General features: G+C 41.6%; 1 protein-coding gene across 6 annotated transcripts in view; it reads left to right on the top strand.

Moving 5' to 3' along the window:
* Nucleotides 1–16,913, top strand: part of LOC100773655 (LIM domain-binding protein 2) — a 344,587-nt gene that overhangs the window by 130,444 nt on the left and 197,230 nt on the right. For all 6 annotated transcript variants that reach the window (XM_027386989.2, XM_027386988.2, XM_027386986.2 and 3 more), the window contains exon 2: nt 11,487–11,589. In XM_027386989.2, the coding sequence (XP_027242790.1) occupies nt 11,487–11,589 (103 nt within the window). The remainder of the gene's footprint in view (nt 1–11,486; nt 11,590–16,913) is intronic.

The raw sequence follows: 16,913 nt of genomic DNA, 5'->3' as shown, positions 1-16,913 counted from the left end.
TGTACCATGTCGCAAGTCTAGTGATATGGCCCTTGTGCTTACAAGTCATATTATTGAGGTATCTTGGGGAGAAGCTTTCTTGTCCTTTCTAGGACACACAATGCCACAGCATATTTCCTGGTCCTCTGACTCTTGCATTTTTTTGGCCCCTCTTATTTGGTGCTCCCTTAGTCTTAGGTGCAGGAGTTGCGTTGTAGATGTATCCATTGGAGCTGGGGACTCCACAATCACTTGCAATCTGCATTTGGCTAGTTGTGGTTTCTTGTAATGGTTCCCATCTTTTGAAAAGAGAAGGTTCTTTGAGGGGTGAGAGCTATACTTATTTGTGGGTATATGGATAAATATTTTAAATGAAGTTAGGTATTGTGCTAGTTCAGTAGAGTGACAGTAATAGGTTCTCCTCTAAGATCCATGACCTCATTCTGCTCCAGTAATTGGCCAAGTTTCCAGTACAAGCCATGATTTTCTTCCTGTGCAGTGTGCTTAGGTCCAATTATATAGTTGTTGATTATTGACAAGATGTGAGTCCCACTATTGCACCTTAGGGTTGTTATGCTGCATGTCATTTCAGTTCATAGGCATCACAGCTGGGTAGGACTATTGGTTGCTTTCCTCCCTTGGAAGTTTGCATAGCATCTTTCAGTACTATGAAAGCTAGTCCTCAGGGAGAAAGCTTTCAGGTCAGATCCGGCTTGGTTCCTCTAGAGCTTGTGTATAACATTCATGGTGTCTTCAGTATTGGGGTCTTGTCTTCAGCTTCTGAGAGGCCATCAAGAGCAATAGCAATAGCCTATCCTGTTTTGGGAATCTCTTTGACTCCCCTTACTAACAACTCAAAAGGGGTTTCTCATGCCTGGTATTGGGGTTTTTGTAAGTCTATATGCTTCTCAGGTGTTGTGTCCATCTCAAAATATCCTGAAGGTTAAAGTTTCTCTATAAAATTGTGATAACAAAGATATCAACCCAAGAGGGACACTGTCTTCACATGTAGTGAATAAAAGTAATTGTGCTATTATTGGTTGCAAACCTGCCATGTGTCTTGTCTGTTTGTAAAACACACACAATGCAAGTAGAGATTGTAAGAAATTGACAGGAATCCAAATGTAGAAAAGAAAAAATGTAATTTGCTTCCAAATATGTTAAGTCTGGTGGCAAAGGACTCAATTTGGGAGAGTAAACACACACACACACACACACACACACACACACACACACACACACACACACACACACACCACTGTTTTTGATGAGCCAATGCAACATTTGTTATTGGAATATTCATAATTATCGGTGATTTAATGAACCAAAGTTGGAGTAGGAAATACATGAATTCCTCAGGTATTTTCAGGGAAAGAGACACAGATCTGTCTTTTGTTGCAGAGGTATGTGTGTCAAAGCCAGGCTCTCTGTGATTTTACTCTGCCTCTTTCCCACAGCAGCATCTACTTGCACTGAGTGGAACATAGCAACCACTTTCTGCAAGGAAAGTCTTGAATTGTGAGTGAAATTCCACAATTCTCTATTGACAGGGACAGTTCACTGTCATGGCAACATGCTGTTTTAGGATGTCTGTTAAGCTGATAGCAAACATTTACCAGCAAATAAAATACAGTTTAGCTGAGAATAAATGAAATCAGACTTGATAATTTGAGAAGAAAAATCCCAGGGAGATTTTGTTTCCCTTAAAATATCATCAAGATAAATACAAAACAAAGAAAGAAAGGAAGAAAGAGGGGGAGGAAGAGGAGAAGAGCTTTTTAAAATTCGAGCTTGTATCTATTACATGCTTCCGCAGTTAGGATCTAGCAAAGGAAAATGACCCAACCTCTTTACTTTTGTTTCTGTGTGTCCACAAACTGTGGGAGCAATGGGAAGCCTTGCTTTGGGTTGTCTGTTCCAGATGGGGAAGTCTCCCACATTCAGCACATGTAATATTAACTGATGCTTAAGCAAATGAGGCTATTTTGGGGGCTGATATTTTGATAAAGGCATGTAACAATATAGTGGTTATGAGTCCAAATGTAGGCACAGGACTCTCCTGCTTTTGTGTCCATCCTTTCTTTGAAATTGATAGCTGTGTAACTGTGCACCAATGCTGAACTTCAGCATCTTGGTCTGTGAAATGTGCTCAGTAAGGAGGCTGCTTTTTGGCCTTAAGAAGCTGTGGAAGGGAAGAGTCTAGAACAGTGCCTGGCATAGAGTTAAGTACTGACCACTATTATTAACATGTTCTGAATAAACAAGGCCTATTTTAAAATTCCCAAATTGGGAGAAAAGCTGGCTAGAGATTAAGAGACCAGAACAGTTTAGCCAGCATGGCCATAACTGCAATAGTTTGAGAGACTGAGGCAGGAGGATTTGCTATGAACTTGATGCCAGCTTGGATTATATAGGAGACTCAGCCACATAGTGAGACACTGTCCTAAAAAGTATATCTAATCTAAAAGGAAAATATGAAGAGTTGCAGTTCAGGAAGACAGATTGAAGGTCATGAAAAGACAGAAGGTGATTTGGGGGAACTTTTCTGTCTCCCGTCTCAGTGTAAGGAAAGGACCAACAAAGACATTTAGAAATGCAGTGACCCCATTCACTGTCTTCAGTGTGTTCTAGGAGGTTAGCTGACTTGTGGGAGTGACTGAAGTGAAGATAAGATATAAATTGGCATAGTGCTGTCTATGTATATGCACAGGACAGTGTGTTATGAGATATTCTTACAGCCTGGACCACAAGATACTAAAAACCAGTCAAAATCCTGCCCACCTCCCTGCTTTCAGACCTCTCTATAGCACTCTCTATGTTGACCTGTTTTAGTTTAATTAAACCACACACACATTTTTAAGGAGTGGATGCTTTAAGTGTGGCTCATTCTTTGGAGGGGGTATATGTGTACCACGTGACAAGTGGTTGCCATGGTAATTTCTCATTATTGTTGAATTGAAAAATAATTACTCTGGCAAAAATCCCCCGTAACCTGTCAGTGCTTAAGTTAAAGATGCCGGGGGGCATCCCCAGTACCAGGATCATGTTTTTAGTGGAGAGGGACAGAGTAGGGACGGGAGAGAATCTGGGATGGGAGCAAATGCCTCTGTGGGTTTTTTTTAATATAATTAAGGATCTTTTCTGCTGTTTGGCATGAGTATGTCTCCCATCCTGATGTATGACTTGGCTGTCAGTGGAACTTGGGCTCACCTGTGAGTGAGACAAAAGGAATAACGGTTTTAATCGCTGAAATACATAGGGGGATTATTTAGGATAGAGAAGCTTCGATGGTATTTTTGCCTAATTAAAATATATGAGGATTGTCAACAATAGAGCCCTTGCCAGTGTTCAGTCCTCGTTAATTTCATGTTTATTTACCCGGAAGTTGCTGTGTGCTGTTGTAGTTTTTAGAGTTGGGAAAGGAATCCACCTTTTTTTTCCCTGTTAATATCCACTGAACACTAACCAGGGACTTCATATACAAAACAGCAGCATGGATGGGAAATGCCTGTTTTCTGGGGGAAGGCAGGTTCCCCCAAGCAGAAGCTATGTGACAGGTACACAGCTAGATCTGCATGTGAATTGGGGCGCTGGATGCCAATTCTCTGGGTCACTGCACAGGACCATGAAGAACCCATGCTTTCTTTTGACAGTGTCAAGGAGTGTCCCCCATTTGGGGTAAGAGAGCTCCTAACAGACCCTTCTCCTTTGAGACAAGACTGACAAACTCTTCTTATGTTATCATTTATTTTTCTGTTCCATCGTTGATTCTTGGACATGTAGACTGCATAGATGCTCCTCCTCCTAGCAGAGCCAGTCTCTGCTTTGTAATTACGTTTCTCTGGCTATTGATTCCACTTGGAAGTTCTCTTTGTTTCACCTCTACCTGTGCATCCATCCATCAAAGTAGAAATCTTTAATAAAGAAGTCCAAGGTTTCCCTAGTCAAAGAACTAAAGAATAGCCCAACATGTTCCCTAAGCTGGGGGCCACCCCAGGTATCTATCTGTCTCTGAGAAATTCCTATACATTTACAGAAAGTGATGGGACTAAGGTTCTCACTGCAGCACTGCCAGTCATGATGGCAAGACATTTGAGATCACTAGTGGAAAAATGTTTTAATGAAGTTTTGTACATTCATTTCATGCATTGGTGGATGGCTTACATAAGGAAAGCAGAGTCCCCAGGCTATAAAGTGGATGGCTCTCTAAACAGATAGCAGGGGACAGGCCATGTAGCTCAGTGATAGATCACTTGACCAAGCATGCACACAGTCTCAGATATGATCCCCAGCAGAGCAAAATAAACTAAATAAACAAATGAAACACTTAAGTTATGGGGTCAAAAAGATGACTCAGCAGATAAAGGCCCTGCTGCCAAGCCTGAATATCTGAGTCCAGTCCCTGAGACGAACGTAATGGAAGCTGAGAACTGATTCCCAGTGGTTGTACTATGACATCCACACCCGTGACAGGGCAGGTGTGAGCCCTTTCCCTCACACAATGCACACATTAAATAAATTTAATTAATGTAACAATAAAAAAGAAAGTAAAATTTCATGTTTAAAGAATGTATTTTAACAATGAAATAAAACATTAGAAACAATAGGATTGCATATAAATGTGATCAAATATGCCTTTAAATTAGAGTTAGGCTTGCAAGATTCATATAATTTTTAGGAGACAATTGCTTCTAGGGGAAAGGAGAGAAGTATACTGTCTGATATGGAGACCTTGGGCATTTATTTTATTATTATTTAAATTAATTGAAAAAGGAATCTGTTATCATATGAATAGTTGTCAGTACTGGATGGTGGGCCTCAGTTTTTCACCATCCTGTACTTGGGTCTTTAATCTTTAAAGTAAATCAAGCTCATTCGTTTAAATATGGTCAATAATGTGTTCTTATGCTATAAGGCATTATACCTGAAAGATGGCTCCAGAATGGCAGTGTTGGTGAGAGGCAGGTTTGGAAGCTTCTGCCTCAGTGTAAGCTTCTGACCTGCATGTCTGTGGCCCTGACTGGGAGCACAGAGAGAGGGGTTGCCATGGCACAAACATTGCTTCCATCCTTTTGCTTCTGGACTCAGAATCCTCAGACTCCTACAGTAGTACTCCAGGAAGAAGCTCATTAGCTGTGGCCCAGACCTTTCCTGTTCATTCCAGGCTCTTGCTCCCTTCTTGCTTGCTCATTTCTAGGAAGGAATCTGGCCAGGAATGGAAAAGGTAACCATGCACAGTGCCCCTCCTTAAAGCGGCACACTGCACCGATCAGGGTTGTGCATGCTCATGCTTGAAGGCCACAGTCAGCGGTAGTTTCCTATCTTCTTCCATGGGAACTCAACTGGCAAGCTTCCCCAGCCCAGGGAGCAGCCAAAGAGGAGAACAAGATTTGGTGCTTGCCAGATTTCCCAGGCAATAAGAACAACACATAACACATGACTGCTGGTGTAACCAGATGGCTAAGAGCTGAGTTTCTACTAGTTTGGATTCTTAGATGTTCTACAGAGGGTTCTAATGTGGTTCAGCAGGGGTCACTCTGGCTGTGGCCATTTTTAGCAATGGCCTCTTCCTTGAATAGATGTTTTCTGTAATATTGTTACCCCATCCCAGAAGCTATAGCAGGCAGCGAAAGAGGAGGTTAGTAACAGGAAAACGTGTGTGTGTGTGTGGGGGGGGAGTGTTCAGGGGAGCCCCAAGTCCATAAAAAGCTGAAGGAAGACACTTCTTCATGAGAAAGGTCCTTAAATGCATCCTACCAGTTCCACTCCTGTGATCTGCTTCAACGTGGAAAAAAATATCATTTCAGCAGAATTTGGAGGGAAGGGAGCATGTGGATTGGAATTAGCAGACTGTGTGTAAACTTTCTCACCACTGTCTTGTGTAGTTTTACTGAGGAGCTTAATGTTTTGGGAATTCAGATTCTTCCTTTCAAGTGATGTAAGTATTAAATGAGATTATAATGAATATTTAGAACTGAATTTATCAAACAGTCACTACATGTAACTTTTTTCTTAGTCCTCACAGACCCTCAGGGTTAGTATTCCCTTACCAAAGCAACAAACATGTAAAGCAGGAGTTAGGTGACAGATTGAGAGACAGATTTTATATATTCAAGTTAGGGTAACATGGAGGTTAAGGACATAAATTTCCATAAGGTTGTGAGCTCCACTTGTTGGAGGCAATTAGGAAAGTTATGAATATAAGGTGGTTTATTGCATGTAAAACACTTAGAAATACTGGGTTATGAGTCCCCATTTAACCCAGGGGTCTTGGTGTGTGGACTTTCCACAAACAGCTTCCTTTATGCACAACTGCCATGGGACTGTCCAATGCTCAATAGTAATTTTTTTTTTTTGCTTTTCCCTCAATATTCTTTCCTTCTCTACATTAATACCTATACACTCAAAACTAAAGAGCTTTGTTATGTATGTGCTTTTCTAAATTAAAGTATGGCACAGAAAATTTTAATTTAGAAATTATTGTTATTATTAGTGTATGCATGAGTGTCTTTGAGTGTGTGATGTGCCTGTATACAAACAGGAGTGATCATGCTCCTCCCACTGGGGGTTCCTGGATTGAATGTAAGTTGTCAGGGCTACATGGCAACAAATAGGTCATCTTGCTGTCTGTAAACATAGCAAAGACTTGTTATGAAACAAAGAATCAACATACAGTGAAGCTTTCTGGACAGTTTTGACAAGGGCTTTTCCCAACTTGGGTTAAGATAAGTTATGGGTACAATAAGAAGTTTTATTAACTCAGTCAGCAAAAAACGAAGAAAAAGCCAGTACAGTATGTGCTTAGAAATCTGAACTCAAATATTCCATCTTTATTTGTTCTGTGTTCTTTGAAGATCTGTAATAACACCAATTGTTCCAGAGTGCTGTCGCTAATGTACCCTACCCCTTACAAGTCCGTTCTTATTTTTTTCATTTTTTTTTATTTGAATTAGAAACAAGATAATTTTACATGTCAATCCCAGTTCCCTCTCCCTCCCTTCCTCCCCTACCCTTCCCCCAACTAAAACCCTACCTATCACACATCCTTTTTGCTCCCCAGGGAGGGTGAGACATTCCATAGGGGGTCTTCAGAGTCTGTCATGTCTTTTGGGATAGGGCCTAGGCCAACCCCTGTGTGTCTTGGCTCAGGGAGTATCCCTCTATGTGGAATGGGCTCCCAAAGTCCATACCTATGCTAGAGATTAAATACTGAACTACTACAGGAGGCCCCATGGAGTTCTGAGGTCTTCTCACTGACACCCATGTTCATGTGGTATGGATCCGTCCTATGCTGATTTCCCAGTGATCAGTCTGGGGACCAAGAGTTCCCCCTTGTTCAGGTTAGCTGTCTGTGGGTTTCACCAGCCTAGTCTGGATCCCTTTGGTCATCACTCCTCCTTCTCTGCAACTGGATTCCAGTTCAGTTCAGTGTTTAGCTGTGGGTGTCTGCTTCTACTTCCACCAGCTGCTGGATGAAGGCTATTTGATGGCATATAAGATAGTCATCCATCTCATTATCAGGGGAGGCTTAGATTGTTAGTTGGTGTCATCTTTGTATATCTCCAGACATATCCCTAGTGCCTGATTTCTCTTGAAACCTTTAGTGTCTCCCTCTATTATGATACCTCTTATCTTGCTCTCCTCTATTCTTCCCCTGACTCAACCTTCCTGCTCCCTTATGTCCTCCTCACCCCTCCTCTTCTCTCCCCTTCTCATTCTCCTAGCTCCCTTTTCCCTTCCCCCATGCTCCCAATTTGCTCAGGAGATATTGTCTCTTTCTCCTTCTCTGGGGGACCATGTATGTCTCTCTTAAGGTCCTCCTTGTTTCCTAGCTTCTCTGGCAGTGTGGATTTTAGGCTGGTAATCCTTTGCTTTATATCTAAATTCCATATATGAGTGAGTACATACCATGTTTGTCTTCTTGTGACTGTGTTACCTCATCAGAATGGTTTCTTCTAGTTCCATCCATTTTCCTTCGAATTTCAATATTCCATTGTTTTTTTTTTTCCTGCTGAGTAGTATTCCATTGTGTAAATGAACCACATTTTCTCTATCCATTCCTCAGTTGAGGGGCATCTAAGTTGCTTCCAGGTTCTGGCTATTACAAATAGTGCTGCTATGAACAACTTTGAACAGATGTCCTTGTTGTAGGAATGTGCTTCTTTTGGGTAGATGTCTAAGAGTGGAATTGCTGTATCTTGTGGTAGACTGATTCCCCTTTTCCTGAGGAGTCGCTATACTGATTTCCAAAGTGGCTGTAAGAGTTGGCACTCCCACCAGCAGTGGAGGAGTGTTCCCCTTTCTCCACATCCTCTCCAGAATAAACTGTCATTGGTTACAAGTCTGTTCTTATGCAGTTAGTTTGAATCAAGTGACATCTCTCCTTGGGCCATATGCTTGTTGCAACTTCTGCTCACTCTAATGGAAGCTTTTTTGAGAATATGAAAGGCTATCTGCAGACAGTTCTCAAACTTATTTTAGCCCAAGCCCGTCTTTTTCTCTGAAAAATCTCATGTCAGCCTGGGTTTCTCCTTAATTTTTCCTTGCACTAGATCTTTTTGCAGCTGATATCTCAGAGACCAGGAGTCAAGTTGTAAGAAAGTGGATGGGTAGTCCCGATCCAGTTTATGGACACCTAACTAATGAGCAAAGCACAAAGGTGGTTTTCTAGTTTCTGCTCAGGTATTTGACTAGTTGCTGGGCCCTGGTGTATGGACTGCAAATGAGCAAAACCTGAAAAGTACCTTGATTTATTCACAGATTGGTTTGTAGAATTTATTTTTCAATGCAGTTCATTTGAATATGGATGGTCTCCTGCCCCCAAAATGATGTAGAGATGGTGGTGGGCAGTAGCAGGGAGATGCATTTTCTTGGTCCTCACTGAACTCTATGTCTGTGAGCAATTCACAGCCTCTAACCTAGTTCATTCACACGTTTACTCTGCCAGGTGGATATTATTTTGACGACTTTTGTGATTGTGGTTATTTGCAACTTTCAAAGAAGTAGGTCAGTTAAAACCACCCTGGTTCTAATAGCTAGGAAGCCTAGGACATAGGCTTGTCTTGGGGCAGCCTTGTCCACAGGAGCAAATTCCATCAGTGACATAGTCCTAGCAAACCTGGGCATGAGTTATGGCAGCAAATCTGTACTACAAAGCAGAGAGCTTGGGGAAGAAGGGGGGCTGAGGCCGAGTGTCCCTGCTGTTTCTCCCTCCTTCTTCCTAAAACCTAGTTCTCTCCATACCCAAATAAGACAGCTGGGGACATGTGGCACATTGCTGCAGCAGAGCAGAGGTACAGAAAGCTAGACATCCCATCCCTAACTTTTGATGGCCAAGCATACCTGTTAAGTTACATTTTCCACTGACAGTTTAGTTTCTGCAATAGCAAAGCTCAGAAAATAGCACAGGTAGCTACTTTCATTCATGGAACCACTTCTATTGAGAATACCGTGGCCTGACACCATTCTGCAGGCTGGAGAATGCAAGACAGGAACAAAACTCCTAACGATAGGAAGCCAATCCTTGTGTTGAGGAAGAAAGCAAAAATAAAAACAAAAATGAGACATTTGTGGATTATATTGGAAAACACAGAAAAGCAATCAGAATAGCATTTGGTGGGTCTTGAATACAATTAAGGAGCGATATTTATTTGTAGCAACTTAAAGTCAGATAAACTAGTGAGTTCAGCATTACAAATGGGATTTATTTCCAGAACTGATTGTTTTTATACTTCAAAACTCATAGTCTTTTCTAAATGCTCTAGAAACTTCCATGGCTGGGTTCTCTGAAATGGTCAAGGCTGTCTTTCACTGGTCATTTGATGTCCCACTAGCAGACTTTGAGGATAAAACTCATTTCTGGTACTGAACATAGTAAATGATCAATAAAATACTTAGAAAGGAGACCAGGGTGGGAGTTTGAATGAGGGTCTGGCACTGTCTTGGGGTGATCTTGTATTAACTGGTGTGTTTTCTAAAGAAAAGCATCGGCCTTAATGTGGCTATTGGGTGGAATCCAGAGGAAGGAGACAGAAAAATTCATTTGTCTGAGCTTGTTCCGTTCTGCGGGAGAGGGCGACATCAATCTTCCCCGGCGTCTTAATTGTTCTTTTAAGGAATGAAGGCTCATTCCTGAAGCCTTCCAGTGATGGCAACAACTTAAGGTTGTCATAAGCTGAACAGCTGAATGGTCAGCAGGGAGACTGCAGTCTCTGCCAGGGCCCCAGCATTGAGGGACCATGAAGAAGGACACAGTGAATGGTGGTGCAGCCCCCTACCCTGCACTCCTCTGACAGGCAGCTGGGAGCCATCTTCCTATACAATCTGGCACCAGAGCAGACAGTCTCTGGAGAAAGCTTTTACTTAAGAGTTTGGGGGTAAATTGAACACTAAGTTGGACACTGCCTCAGCCTCTGCTGTGGGTCCCCTCATCTCCTGGGAACAGCAATTTGAATGTCCTTCAGCTACATCCTTCCTAAAGTGCTTTCTAGATGAATAAGGGAAACACTCAAAGAGACAAACAGACTGTTATGGAAGGCCTGCATTCCCCTGAACTTTTCTATTTTTCACAATTGTTTTAATAACAAGAAAGTTGTTGTTGCCTTAAAAAAATCTTCAAGAAAATCCACTGGCATAAGACTGTTGCTTCTGCATAGGTGTGTGTGTGTGTGTGTGTGTGTGTGTGTGTGTGTGTGTGTGTGCATGTGAGAGAGAGAGAGAGAGAGAGAGAGAGAGAGAGAGAGAGAGAGGCAATGGCTCTCTGTTACAATGATAAAAATTGTATAAAAAGCAAAACTAACTATGAATAATCCTGCTTGAGCAAATCATTAAAAAATAAAAATAACAACTGTTAGCCTGGTTGTAAAATCAGGTTTTCCATAAATAAAAGTGGACTCAAGACAACGACAGCAAACAAACAAGCAAAAAAACCTAAAGCCACAATCTTGAATGTATTCATATCAAATAACTAACCTTTCATAAATACACAGCCATTGGATTTCAAAGTACATCTTAAAAATCTCTCCAAATATGTCATCAAGAATTAATTTTTAGGCCTGGTGATGGTGGTGCCCATCTTTAATTCCAGCACTCGGGAGGCACAGGCAGGTGGATCTCTATGAGGCCACCCTGGTCTATAGAGCAAATTCCAGGACAGGCTCCAGAGCTACACAGAGAAACTCTGTCTCAAAACAAAACAAAACAAAACAAAACAAAACAAAACAAAAACAAAAAAAAAGAATTATTTTTTAGTTGTTTGACTTGGTGTTAGTTTGTCTAGTGAATTGGAATTTGATCCACATTTGAAGCAATTAATTTGAAAAGTAACCACACACTACCCACCCCTTCCCTGAACACCCACGCACATATGCTAAGTAGGGAGCCACAGTTTTGTTGGTGGTGATGGTTTGTTTTATTAGTTATCCCACCCATCTTTTCTTGCTCTCTTTGAGATACTTGCTGTTGTTGCCTTTGCTTGTTAAGTAAATGAGCTACTTGTCTCTTTTCAGGACAGTGACAACCTCTGGTGGGATGCGTTTGCCACTGAGTTTTTCGAAGATGATGCCACATTAACACTTTCATTTTGTTTGGAAGACGGACCAAAGCGATACAGTAAGGAAGAAGTTTATTTTCTAGTATTCTCTTATTTTTGTGACTATAAGAAGACAGCAAAGGTCTGAGTATACTAGCCTGAACTGACAGTCTGACAATAACGCCTCTGCCCCTGACAATGTGCTTGCTTCCCACCAAGGCACTGTCACTGTGTGGCAGCCCAGGTCACCAGTGTGAGATTTTCTTTTGAGGCTTGGACTGTTTCTGCATTTGATGATTTAGAGGGTGGAGCAAATATGCACCAAATTGCCCAATATGTGGATAGCAGAAGGATGAGGGTTTGGCATGTGTCTTGTCTATGACCCTTTTATTCTTGAGGTTCATACTTCTGCTTGTGTAAATTTTCTTGAAGAAAGAAAACCCTCACCATCACAGAATCAGTCCCATCCTCTAATTTCCTATTATCTACGATCTCAGGTATTTATCTGACAAGTGCTATCTTTTCTTTTGGGCAGTGGAAGCAAGAGCTGCCTTGAACATACAGTTTGAGATTAGTGTTGACAGAATTATAGATCCTTGTCTTTCGGGCAAGTGATAACTCTGTAAAGATCCCAAAATTACAGCTAGTGGCACCTTGGGTAACAGCTGATCTGCCCTGATTAGGTTCAGCCAACTGGTCAGCCATCAGATTTCCTGCTTGTATTATCAGCCCAAGAACCGTAGATACATCAACACAGGTGCAATTAATGTCCACTGAGATCAGAGAGACACATGCCTTCAAAATCAGCAGTACTCATAGGAAAGAACCCATCAGAGGGGCAAACAGTTCCATGTCACAAATGCAGAGGTGATGATGGAACTTATGCAGATGAAGCAGTCTGTTCAGAGAGCTTGACAACTGATAGGTGATAGGCTCAAGATAAACATGGTTCAAGACACTGATATCGCCTGAATATGTTCAAAAGTCACTACGGAATATGTGTCTTTGTTTTTAATATAAGGGTGTTTTAAAGAATCTAGTACTATCTGGATCTATTGAGTGACAAATTAACTTACCATGCATACATATGCATGCATACATACATATGCATGTAGTGATTTTATGGGTTAGCAAAAGAGAGAGTCTACCACCATGGGTTTTGTTGTCCTATGGTAACTTGTTCTAGGGACATTTAGGATTTTGGTGTTGTGGACTATTTTGAATGAGAGGGTTGGTATGCTAGCCAACGGTCTGAAATGTCTGGTGCCAGCACTGGTATTCCAAATTATGGCGGTTCTGCCTTTCCCTTGTGAGTGCCCCAAGCCACCACAGGTTCTACAGTAGCATTGCAGAAGGTGTAGGGAACCGAATGAGCTCAGTAATGCAGCAACTCTTCCTTGCCCAGTTGCCCAGTCAGTGGGGACTGATTTCTATCCAAGCAGGCACCACCCTCTGAGCTGACTTGTTTATTCATTCTGTCATTTGTTTATTTTCTGAGGCAGAGCTCAGATAACTTCAATTTATCATTATTTTATGTTCCTGGGCTTTGCCAGTTGGAGAACCCACAAGGGCCTGCTTGGAGGATTAACTAGAATTACAGTTTTAAAGCCTGCACCAACAAAACAGGTTCTTGCTCTTCCCTCTGTTGAACCAGTACCCAGACATCTCCTGGGGTGAGACAGAACCTGTGCTAGTGACAAGTCATATGTCCATACACACGAGGAAACGCCTGACTAGGAACCATCACTGCCCAGGTTTCTTTGTTTCTCTGAGCCAAAATATTTCCCGAGTGGAGAAGAGAAACAAAGATGATTGACAGGCTGGAGCCAAGTCTCATCAGCAGCCTTGCTGACAGCCCGGTGATGTATGCACCCGGCTGATGTGCGGACCAGTGACAGCTGATTGACAGCCTGGGACTGGGATACAGAGAAGATGAAACTTGCCTAGAACATCTGACATGCTGTTTATGTGGTACTTCCAAGCACTGCCACTTTAACCCATTCTGGATGCAGGCACAGTATGCTGGGCTGGGAAGATGCCTGTCTGTCCCTGGACTCAAAGCTGAGGTTTTTCCTTCCTGACTGCCAGGGAGCAGAATTCTTTGCATTTCTGATAGGAAAGACTTGCCTAATAGATTTTTTTTATTTATAGGAAAATTTCCCCAATTATCCATGCTAAACAATAAGAACTAACCCTAGGTGGTTTATAGCCTTTCCTAGAATAGCTTATTCCTATCTTCATCTGTGTCCTTGGAGGACCCTTGCAGTTATAAATTTCCTATCTGTGCGCTACCCCAATCCCGGAATATGTGTTTGCTCCTTTAAAATTTGTTTGCTACCCGCATTCTAATGTCCAGGTAGGTGGAGGGATTGCTGAGAGCCGAATTCTCAGACTGATGCAAGAATGCACACACTGTAATCGGTAGTCAGTAATATTTTGAGTGAGTGAACAAGTGAATAGACATTTAGAGAAATGATTAACTCATCAAGTGGAATGGGTCGCAAAACAAGGCTTAACCCAGCTCTTTAGACTTTCAATACTGGATGAACTTGATCCATAGTCAGCACTCTGCTCTAGGGTGTATTGGGATCTGCTCTAATAGAAAAAAAAAAAAAAACAAAAAAACCAGCATTGTCCCCATAATTAATGGAAAATAAATGACTTCATCAATATGCCTATTTTTGGTAACAGATATAAGATATAATAGTTACAATGCTTTTATTCAAGATAGAGGGCTCAGGAAGTCAGTGATACACACCCTTAAAGCCCTCTTCATGCCTGCTTTGTGACTCTTAATCCAGTGTAGTGTGTTGTTAGCCCCTTCCCTGCCTAGTGCAGAGAGAACACCGTAAGTTAAGTTGATCACCCACTGTATAAAGAATCTTGCTTTTCTTTGCTTCTCTTGGACATGCAGCAGAACTGTGTTGTCTGCTTTTTTTTTCCTCATGACTGTCACAATCATCTGAGTGACATGCTTCTGGGAGCCTTCTCAGCAGAGCTAGCCAGTGCCAGCTACATTCTTAAGAAATATGTATATGGCTCACGATTCATTCAAGAAACATTTTTCTGGGGAGTGACTCTGGAGAAAGATCCAGAAGACCATGTGGCATGCATGATAGAACCTGTTTCTTATGGCAAAGAGTGGCCATAATACTACCATTCTGGGTTGTGCCAAAAGAGCATATAACATAACCAAAGAGCCTAGGACTATTTGTAGCTCACTCACCAGTGTATTATTACTGACAGCAATGAACAGCCTTGACTTCACCATGCCTTTTGAGCATTTGAAAAGCTGGCCTTATGATAGGGACAATGTGTAGAGCTTGGTGCTGAGGTTCCCTGAAAGGTGGGAGCCCCCAAGGCCTCTCTGCTGAGCCCTTCCAGGAGAACTGCAGCCACAATGAGATTCTGCTTCTCTCTGACTCCAGCTGCCCAGTAGAGCCACTCCCACTTCCAGTGTTTGTTGCATCAGCTGGAAGAGGAAAGCAGAAAGAAGCCGGGTTAAACATATGTGCAGCTCTGTACTTTGGAGGCAGAGATTCCAGAGCATTTAATTAACTTGGTTAAAGTTACGGAGGGGTGAAATAAATGAGAAATGTCATCTGTTTGGACTTCCTCATCGGAAAGGGGACTTTTAGGTTGATCCCTGAACACAACCCAGCTGCATGGTTCGGAATAATTCATTTCGGAAGTATCAGTAGTGTCCACAGAAAGTGGAAGTTTAGTGAGAAGATACATCAAAGGTTCTTAGCCGCGCTTCAAGCCCCACCAAAAGGTTTAAACTTTTGGCTGTTCCTTTAATTAGTCTGTGTAATTTCAGTTCTAGGCTGAGATTTCCAGTAGTTGTCCATTATACAGAGCTATCCCTTCTTGATTTCACACGTGATCTAAAATGAAAATTTGTGGAAGGGCCATCCACCTTCAATGTCACAACCAAACGCTACTCTGTATCTATTAGGAAGACATTTGACTTTCCAGATAAAATGGATACAGAAAATAAAGCAATTTAGGAATGCTACTTCCACTCCTACCTTCATTCTCCATACTCACCAGGTCTTATTAGGTAGCCTGAAGAATTGCAAATTGTTCCCTCTGTGAAGCAATCACCACACGCCCCAATTCTTCTTCTTCTTCTTTTTTTAACATTTTCACCCCCCCATCTCTGTTTTTCTTCTGAAAGCTCTGATGGCTTTGCAACATTAGCTAAGTTCTTCAGGCTTGTCTAGAAATGCGTGTTTTATGTGTTATGTATACAGACATGTTCCCTTAAGCTATAAAAATTCTCTGTAGTCCAAGTAACCTTGATCTCTCTCTTCACTGCTATTAGTTCATTCCACCATCCTTACATATATTGAGGTTGTAGTATAGGAACTCTGAAATCATTTCCTTTATATTTCTCTCCATGTCCTCCTGAAGCCTAGAGGAGTACAGTATCATGTGGCCAGTGCTGTAGGTCCTGAGCCACCTCAAAAGACACATAACAGCTGATCTTAAGGATTAGGTCCTTAATAAAATAAATATTTCCTGAATATTTATTTGTCTTTCTCCCCCAAAGTATCAATGTCATGGTCCCAATTCACATAGAATTATTTTGTGTCTGATTGAATCTTATTTAACTTCAGTTTTTTTCTCATCTGCAAAACCAAGATATTAGTCATGACCACATCATGTAGTATTATGAAATGCATGAGTGGTTAGTTCAATGCCAGCCTTAATGCAAAAAGGGAACACGACTTCATGAGTTAATGAATGTCTACATAAATGAATACATTAATCCTACAGCATGGTAGGAATTTGGAATTAAAATAGAGGTGGGTTTTCACTATTCATCCCACCACTTGGCACAGAGTTGAAGGATGTCTGGCTTTGGTTAGCTTGAGAATCAGGCCTGTCTTTCTAGGAAGTTGGTGGTTGGGAGAGGGGGAAATGATATTAAGGAAGAGTAAGATATCAATAAGCAACCTCCAAACTACTACAATAATGACACCTGCCCATCAGCAGTTGTGATGTCCAGGTCCCATTTTGAGAGAAAAAAGTGCTGGTTTAAAAAGTACTGAGTGCCAGTAACCTGGTTGGTAATTTGTGGTTCTGTATCTCTTTTACAAGAGAGCCAAAGAAATGAAACTGCCTTTGACTGCATTTAAAACTTCATCTTTGATAACAGGACTCAGTTCCTCAGAGCTGCCCTTGATGGTTAATGACAGGAATGCACACTTGTCTGTATCTATGGCATCACTATTGCAGAATGACAGAGATGTCATTGTCTCAGAGGCACTGGGCATTAAGTGGTTTTTGGTTCTCTGGTCTCTAATGTGATTTTTCTGAGTTATCCTTTTCTACTGCAGAGTTCATTAAGTGTTGATAGATTTGAAGCAATTTAAGTTAGGATCAAGGAAGGTTTCTA

This window comes from Cricetulus griseus (assembly GCF_003668045.3).
Source record: "Cricetulus griseus strain 17A/GY chromosome 1 unlocalized genomic scaffold, alternate assembly CriGri-PICRH-1.0 chr1_1, whole genome shotgun sequence".
Taxonomy (NCBI): domain Eukaryota; kingdom Metazoa; phylum Chordata; class Mammalia; order Rodentia; family Cricetidae; genus Cricetulus; species Cricetulus griseus.
Note: the sequence above shows the minus strand (reverse complement) of the source record. Positions and strands in the feature narration are given on the sequence as shown.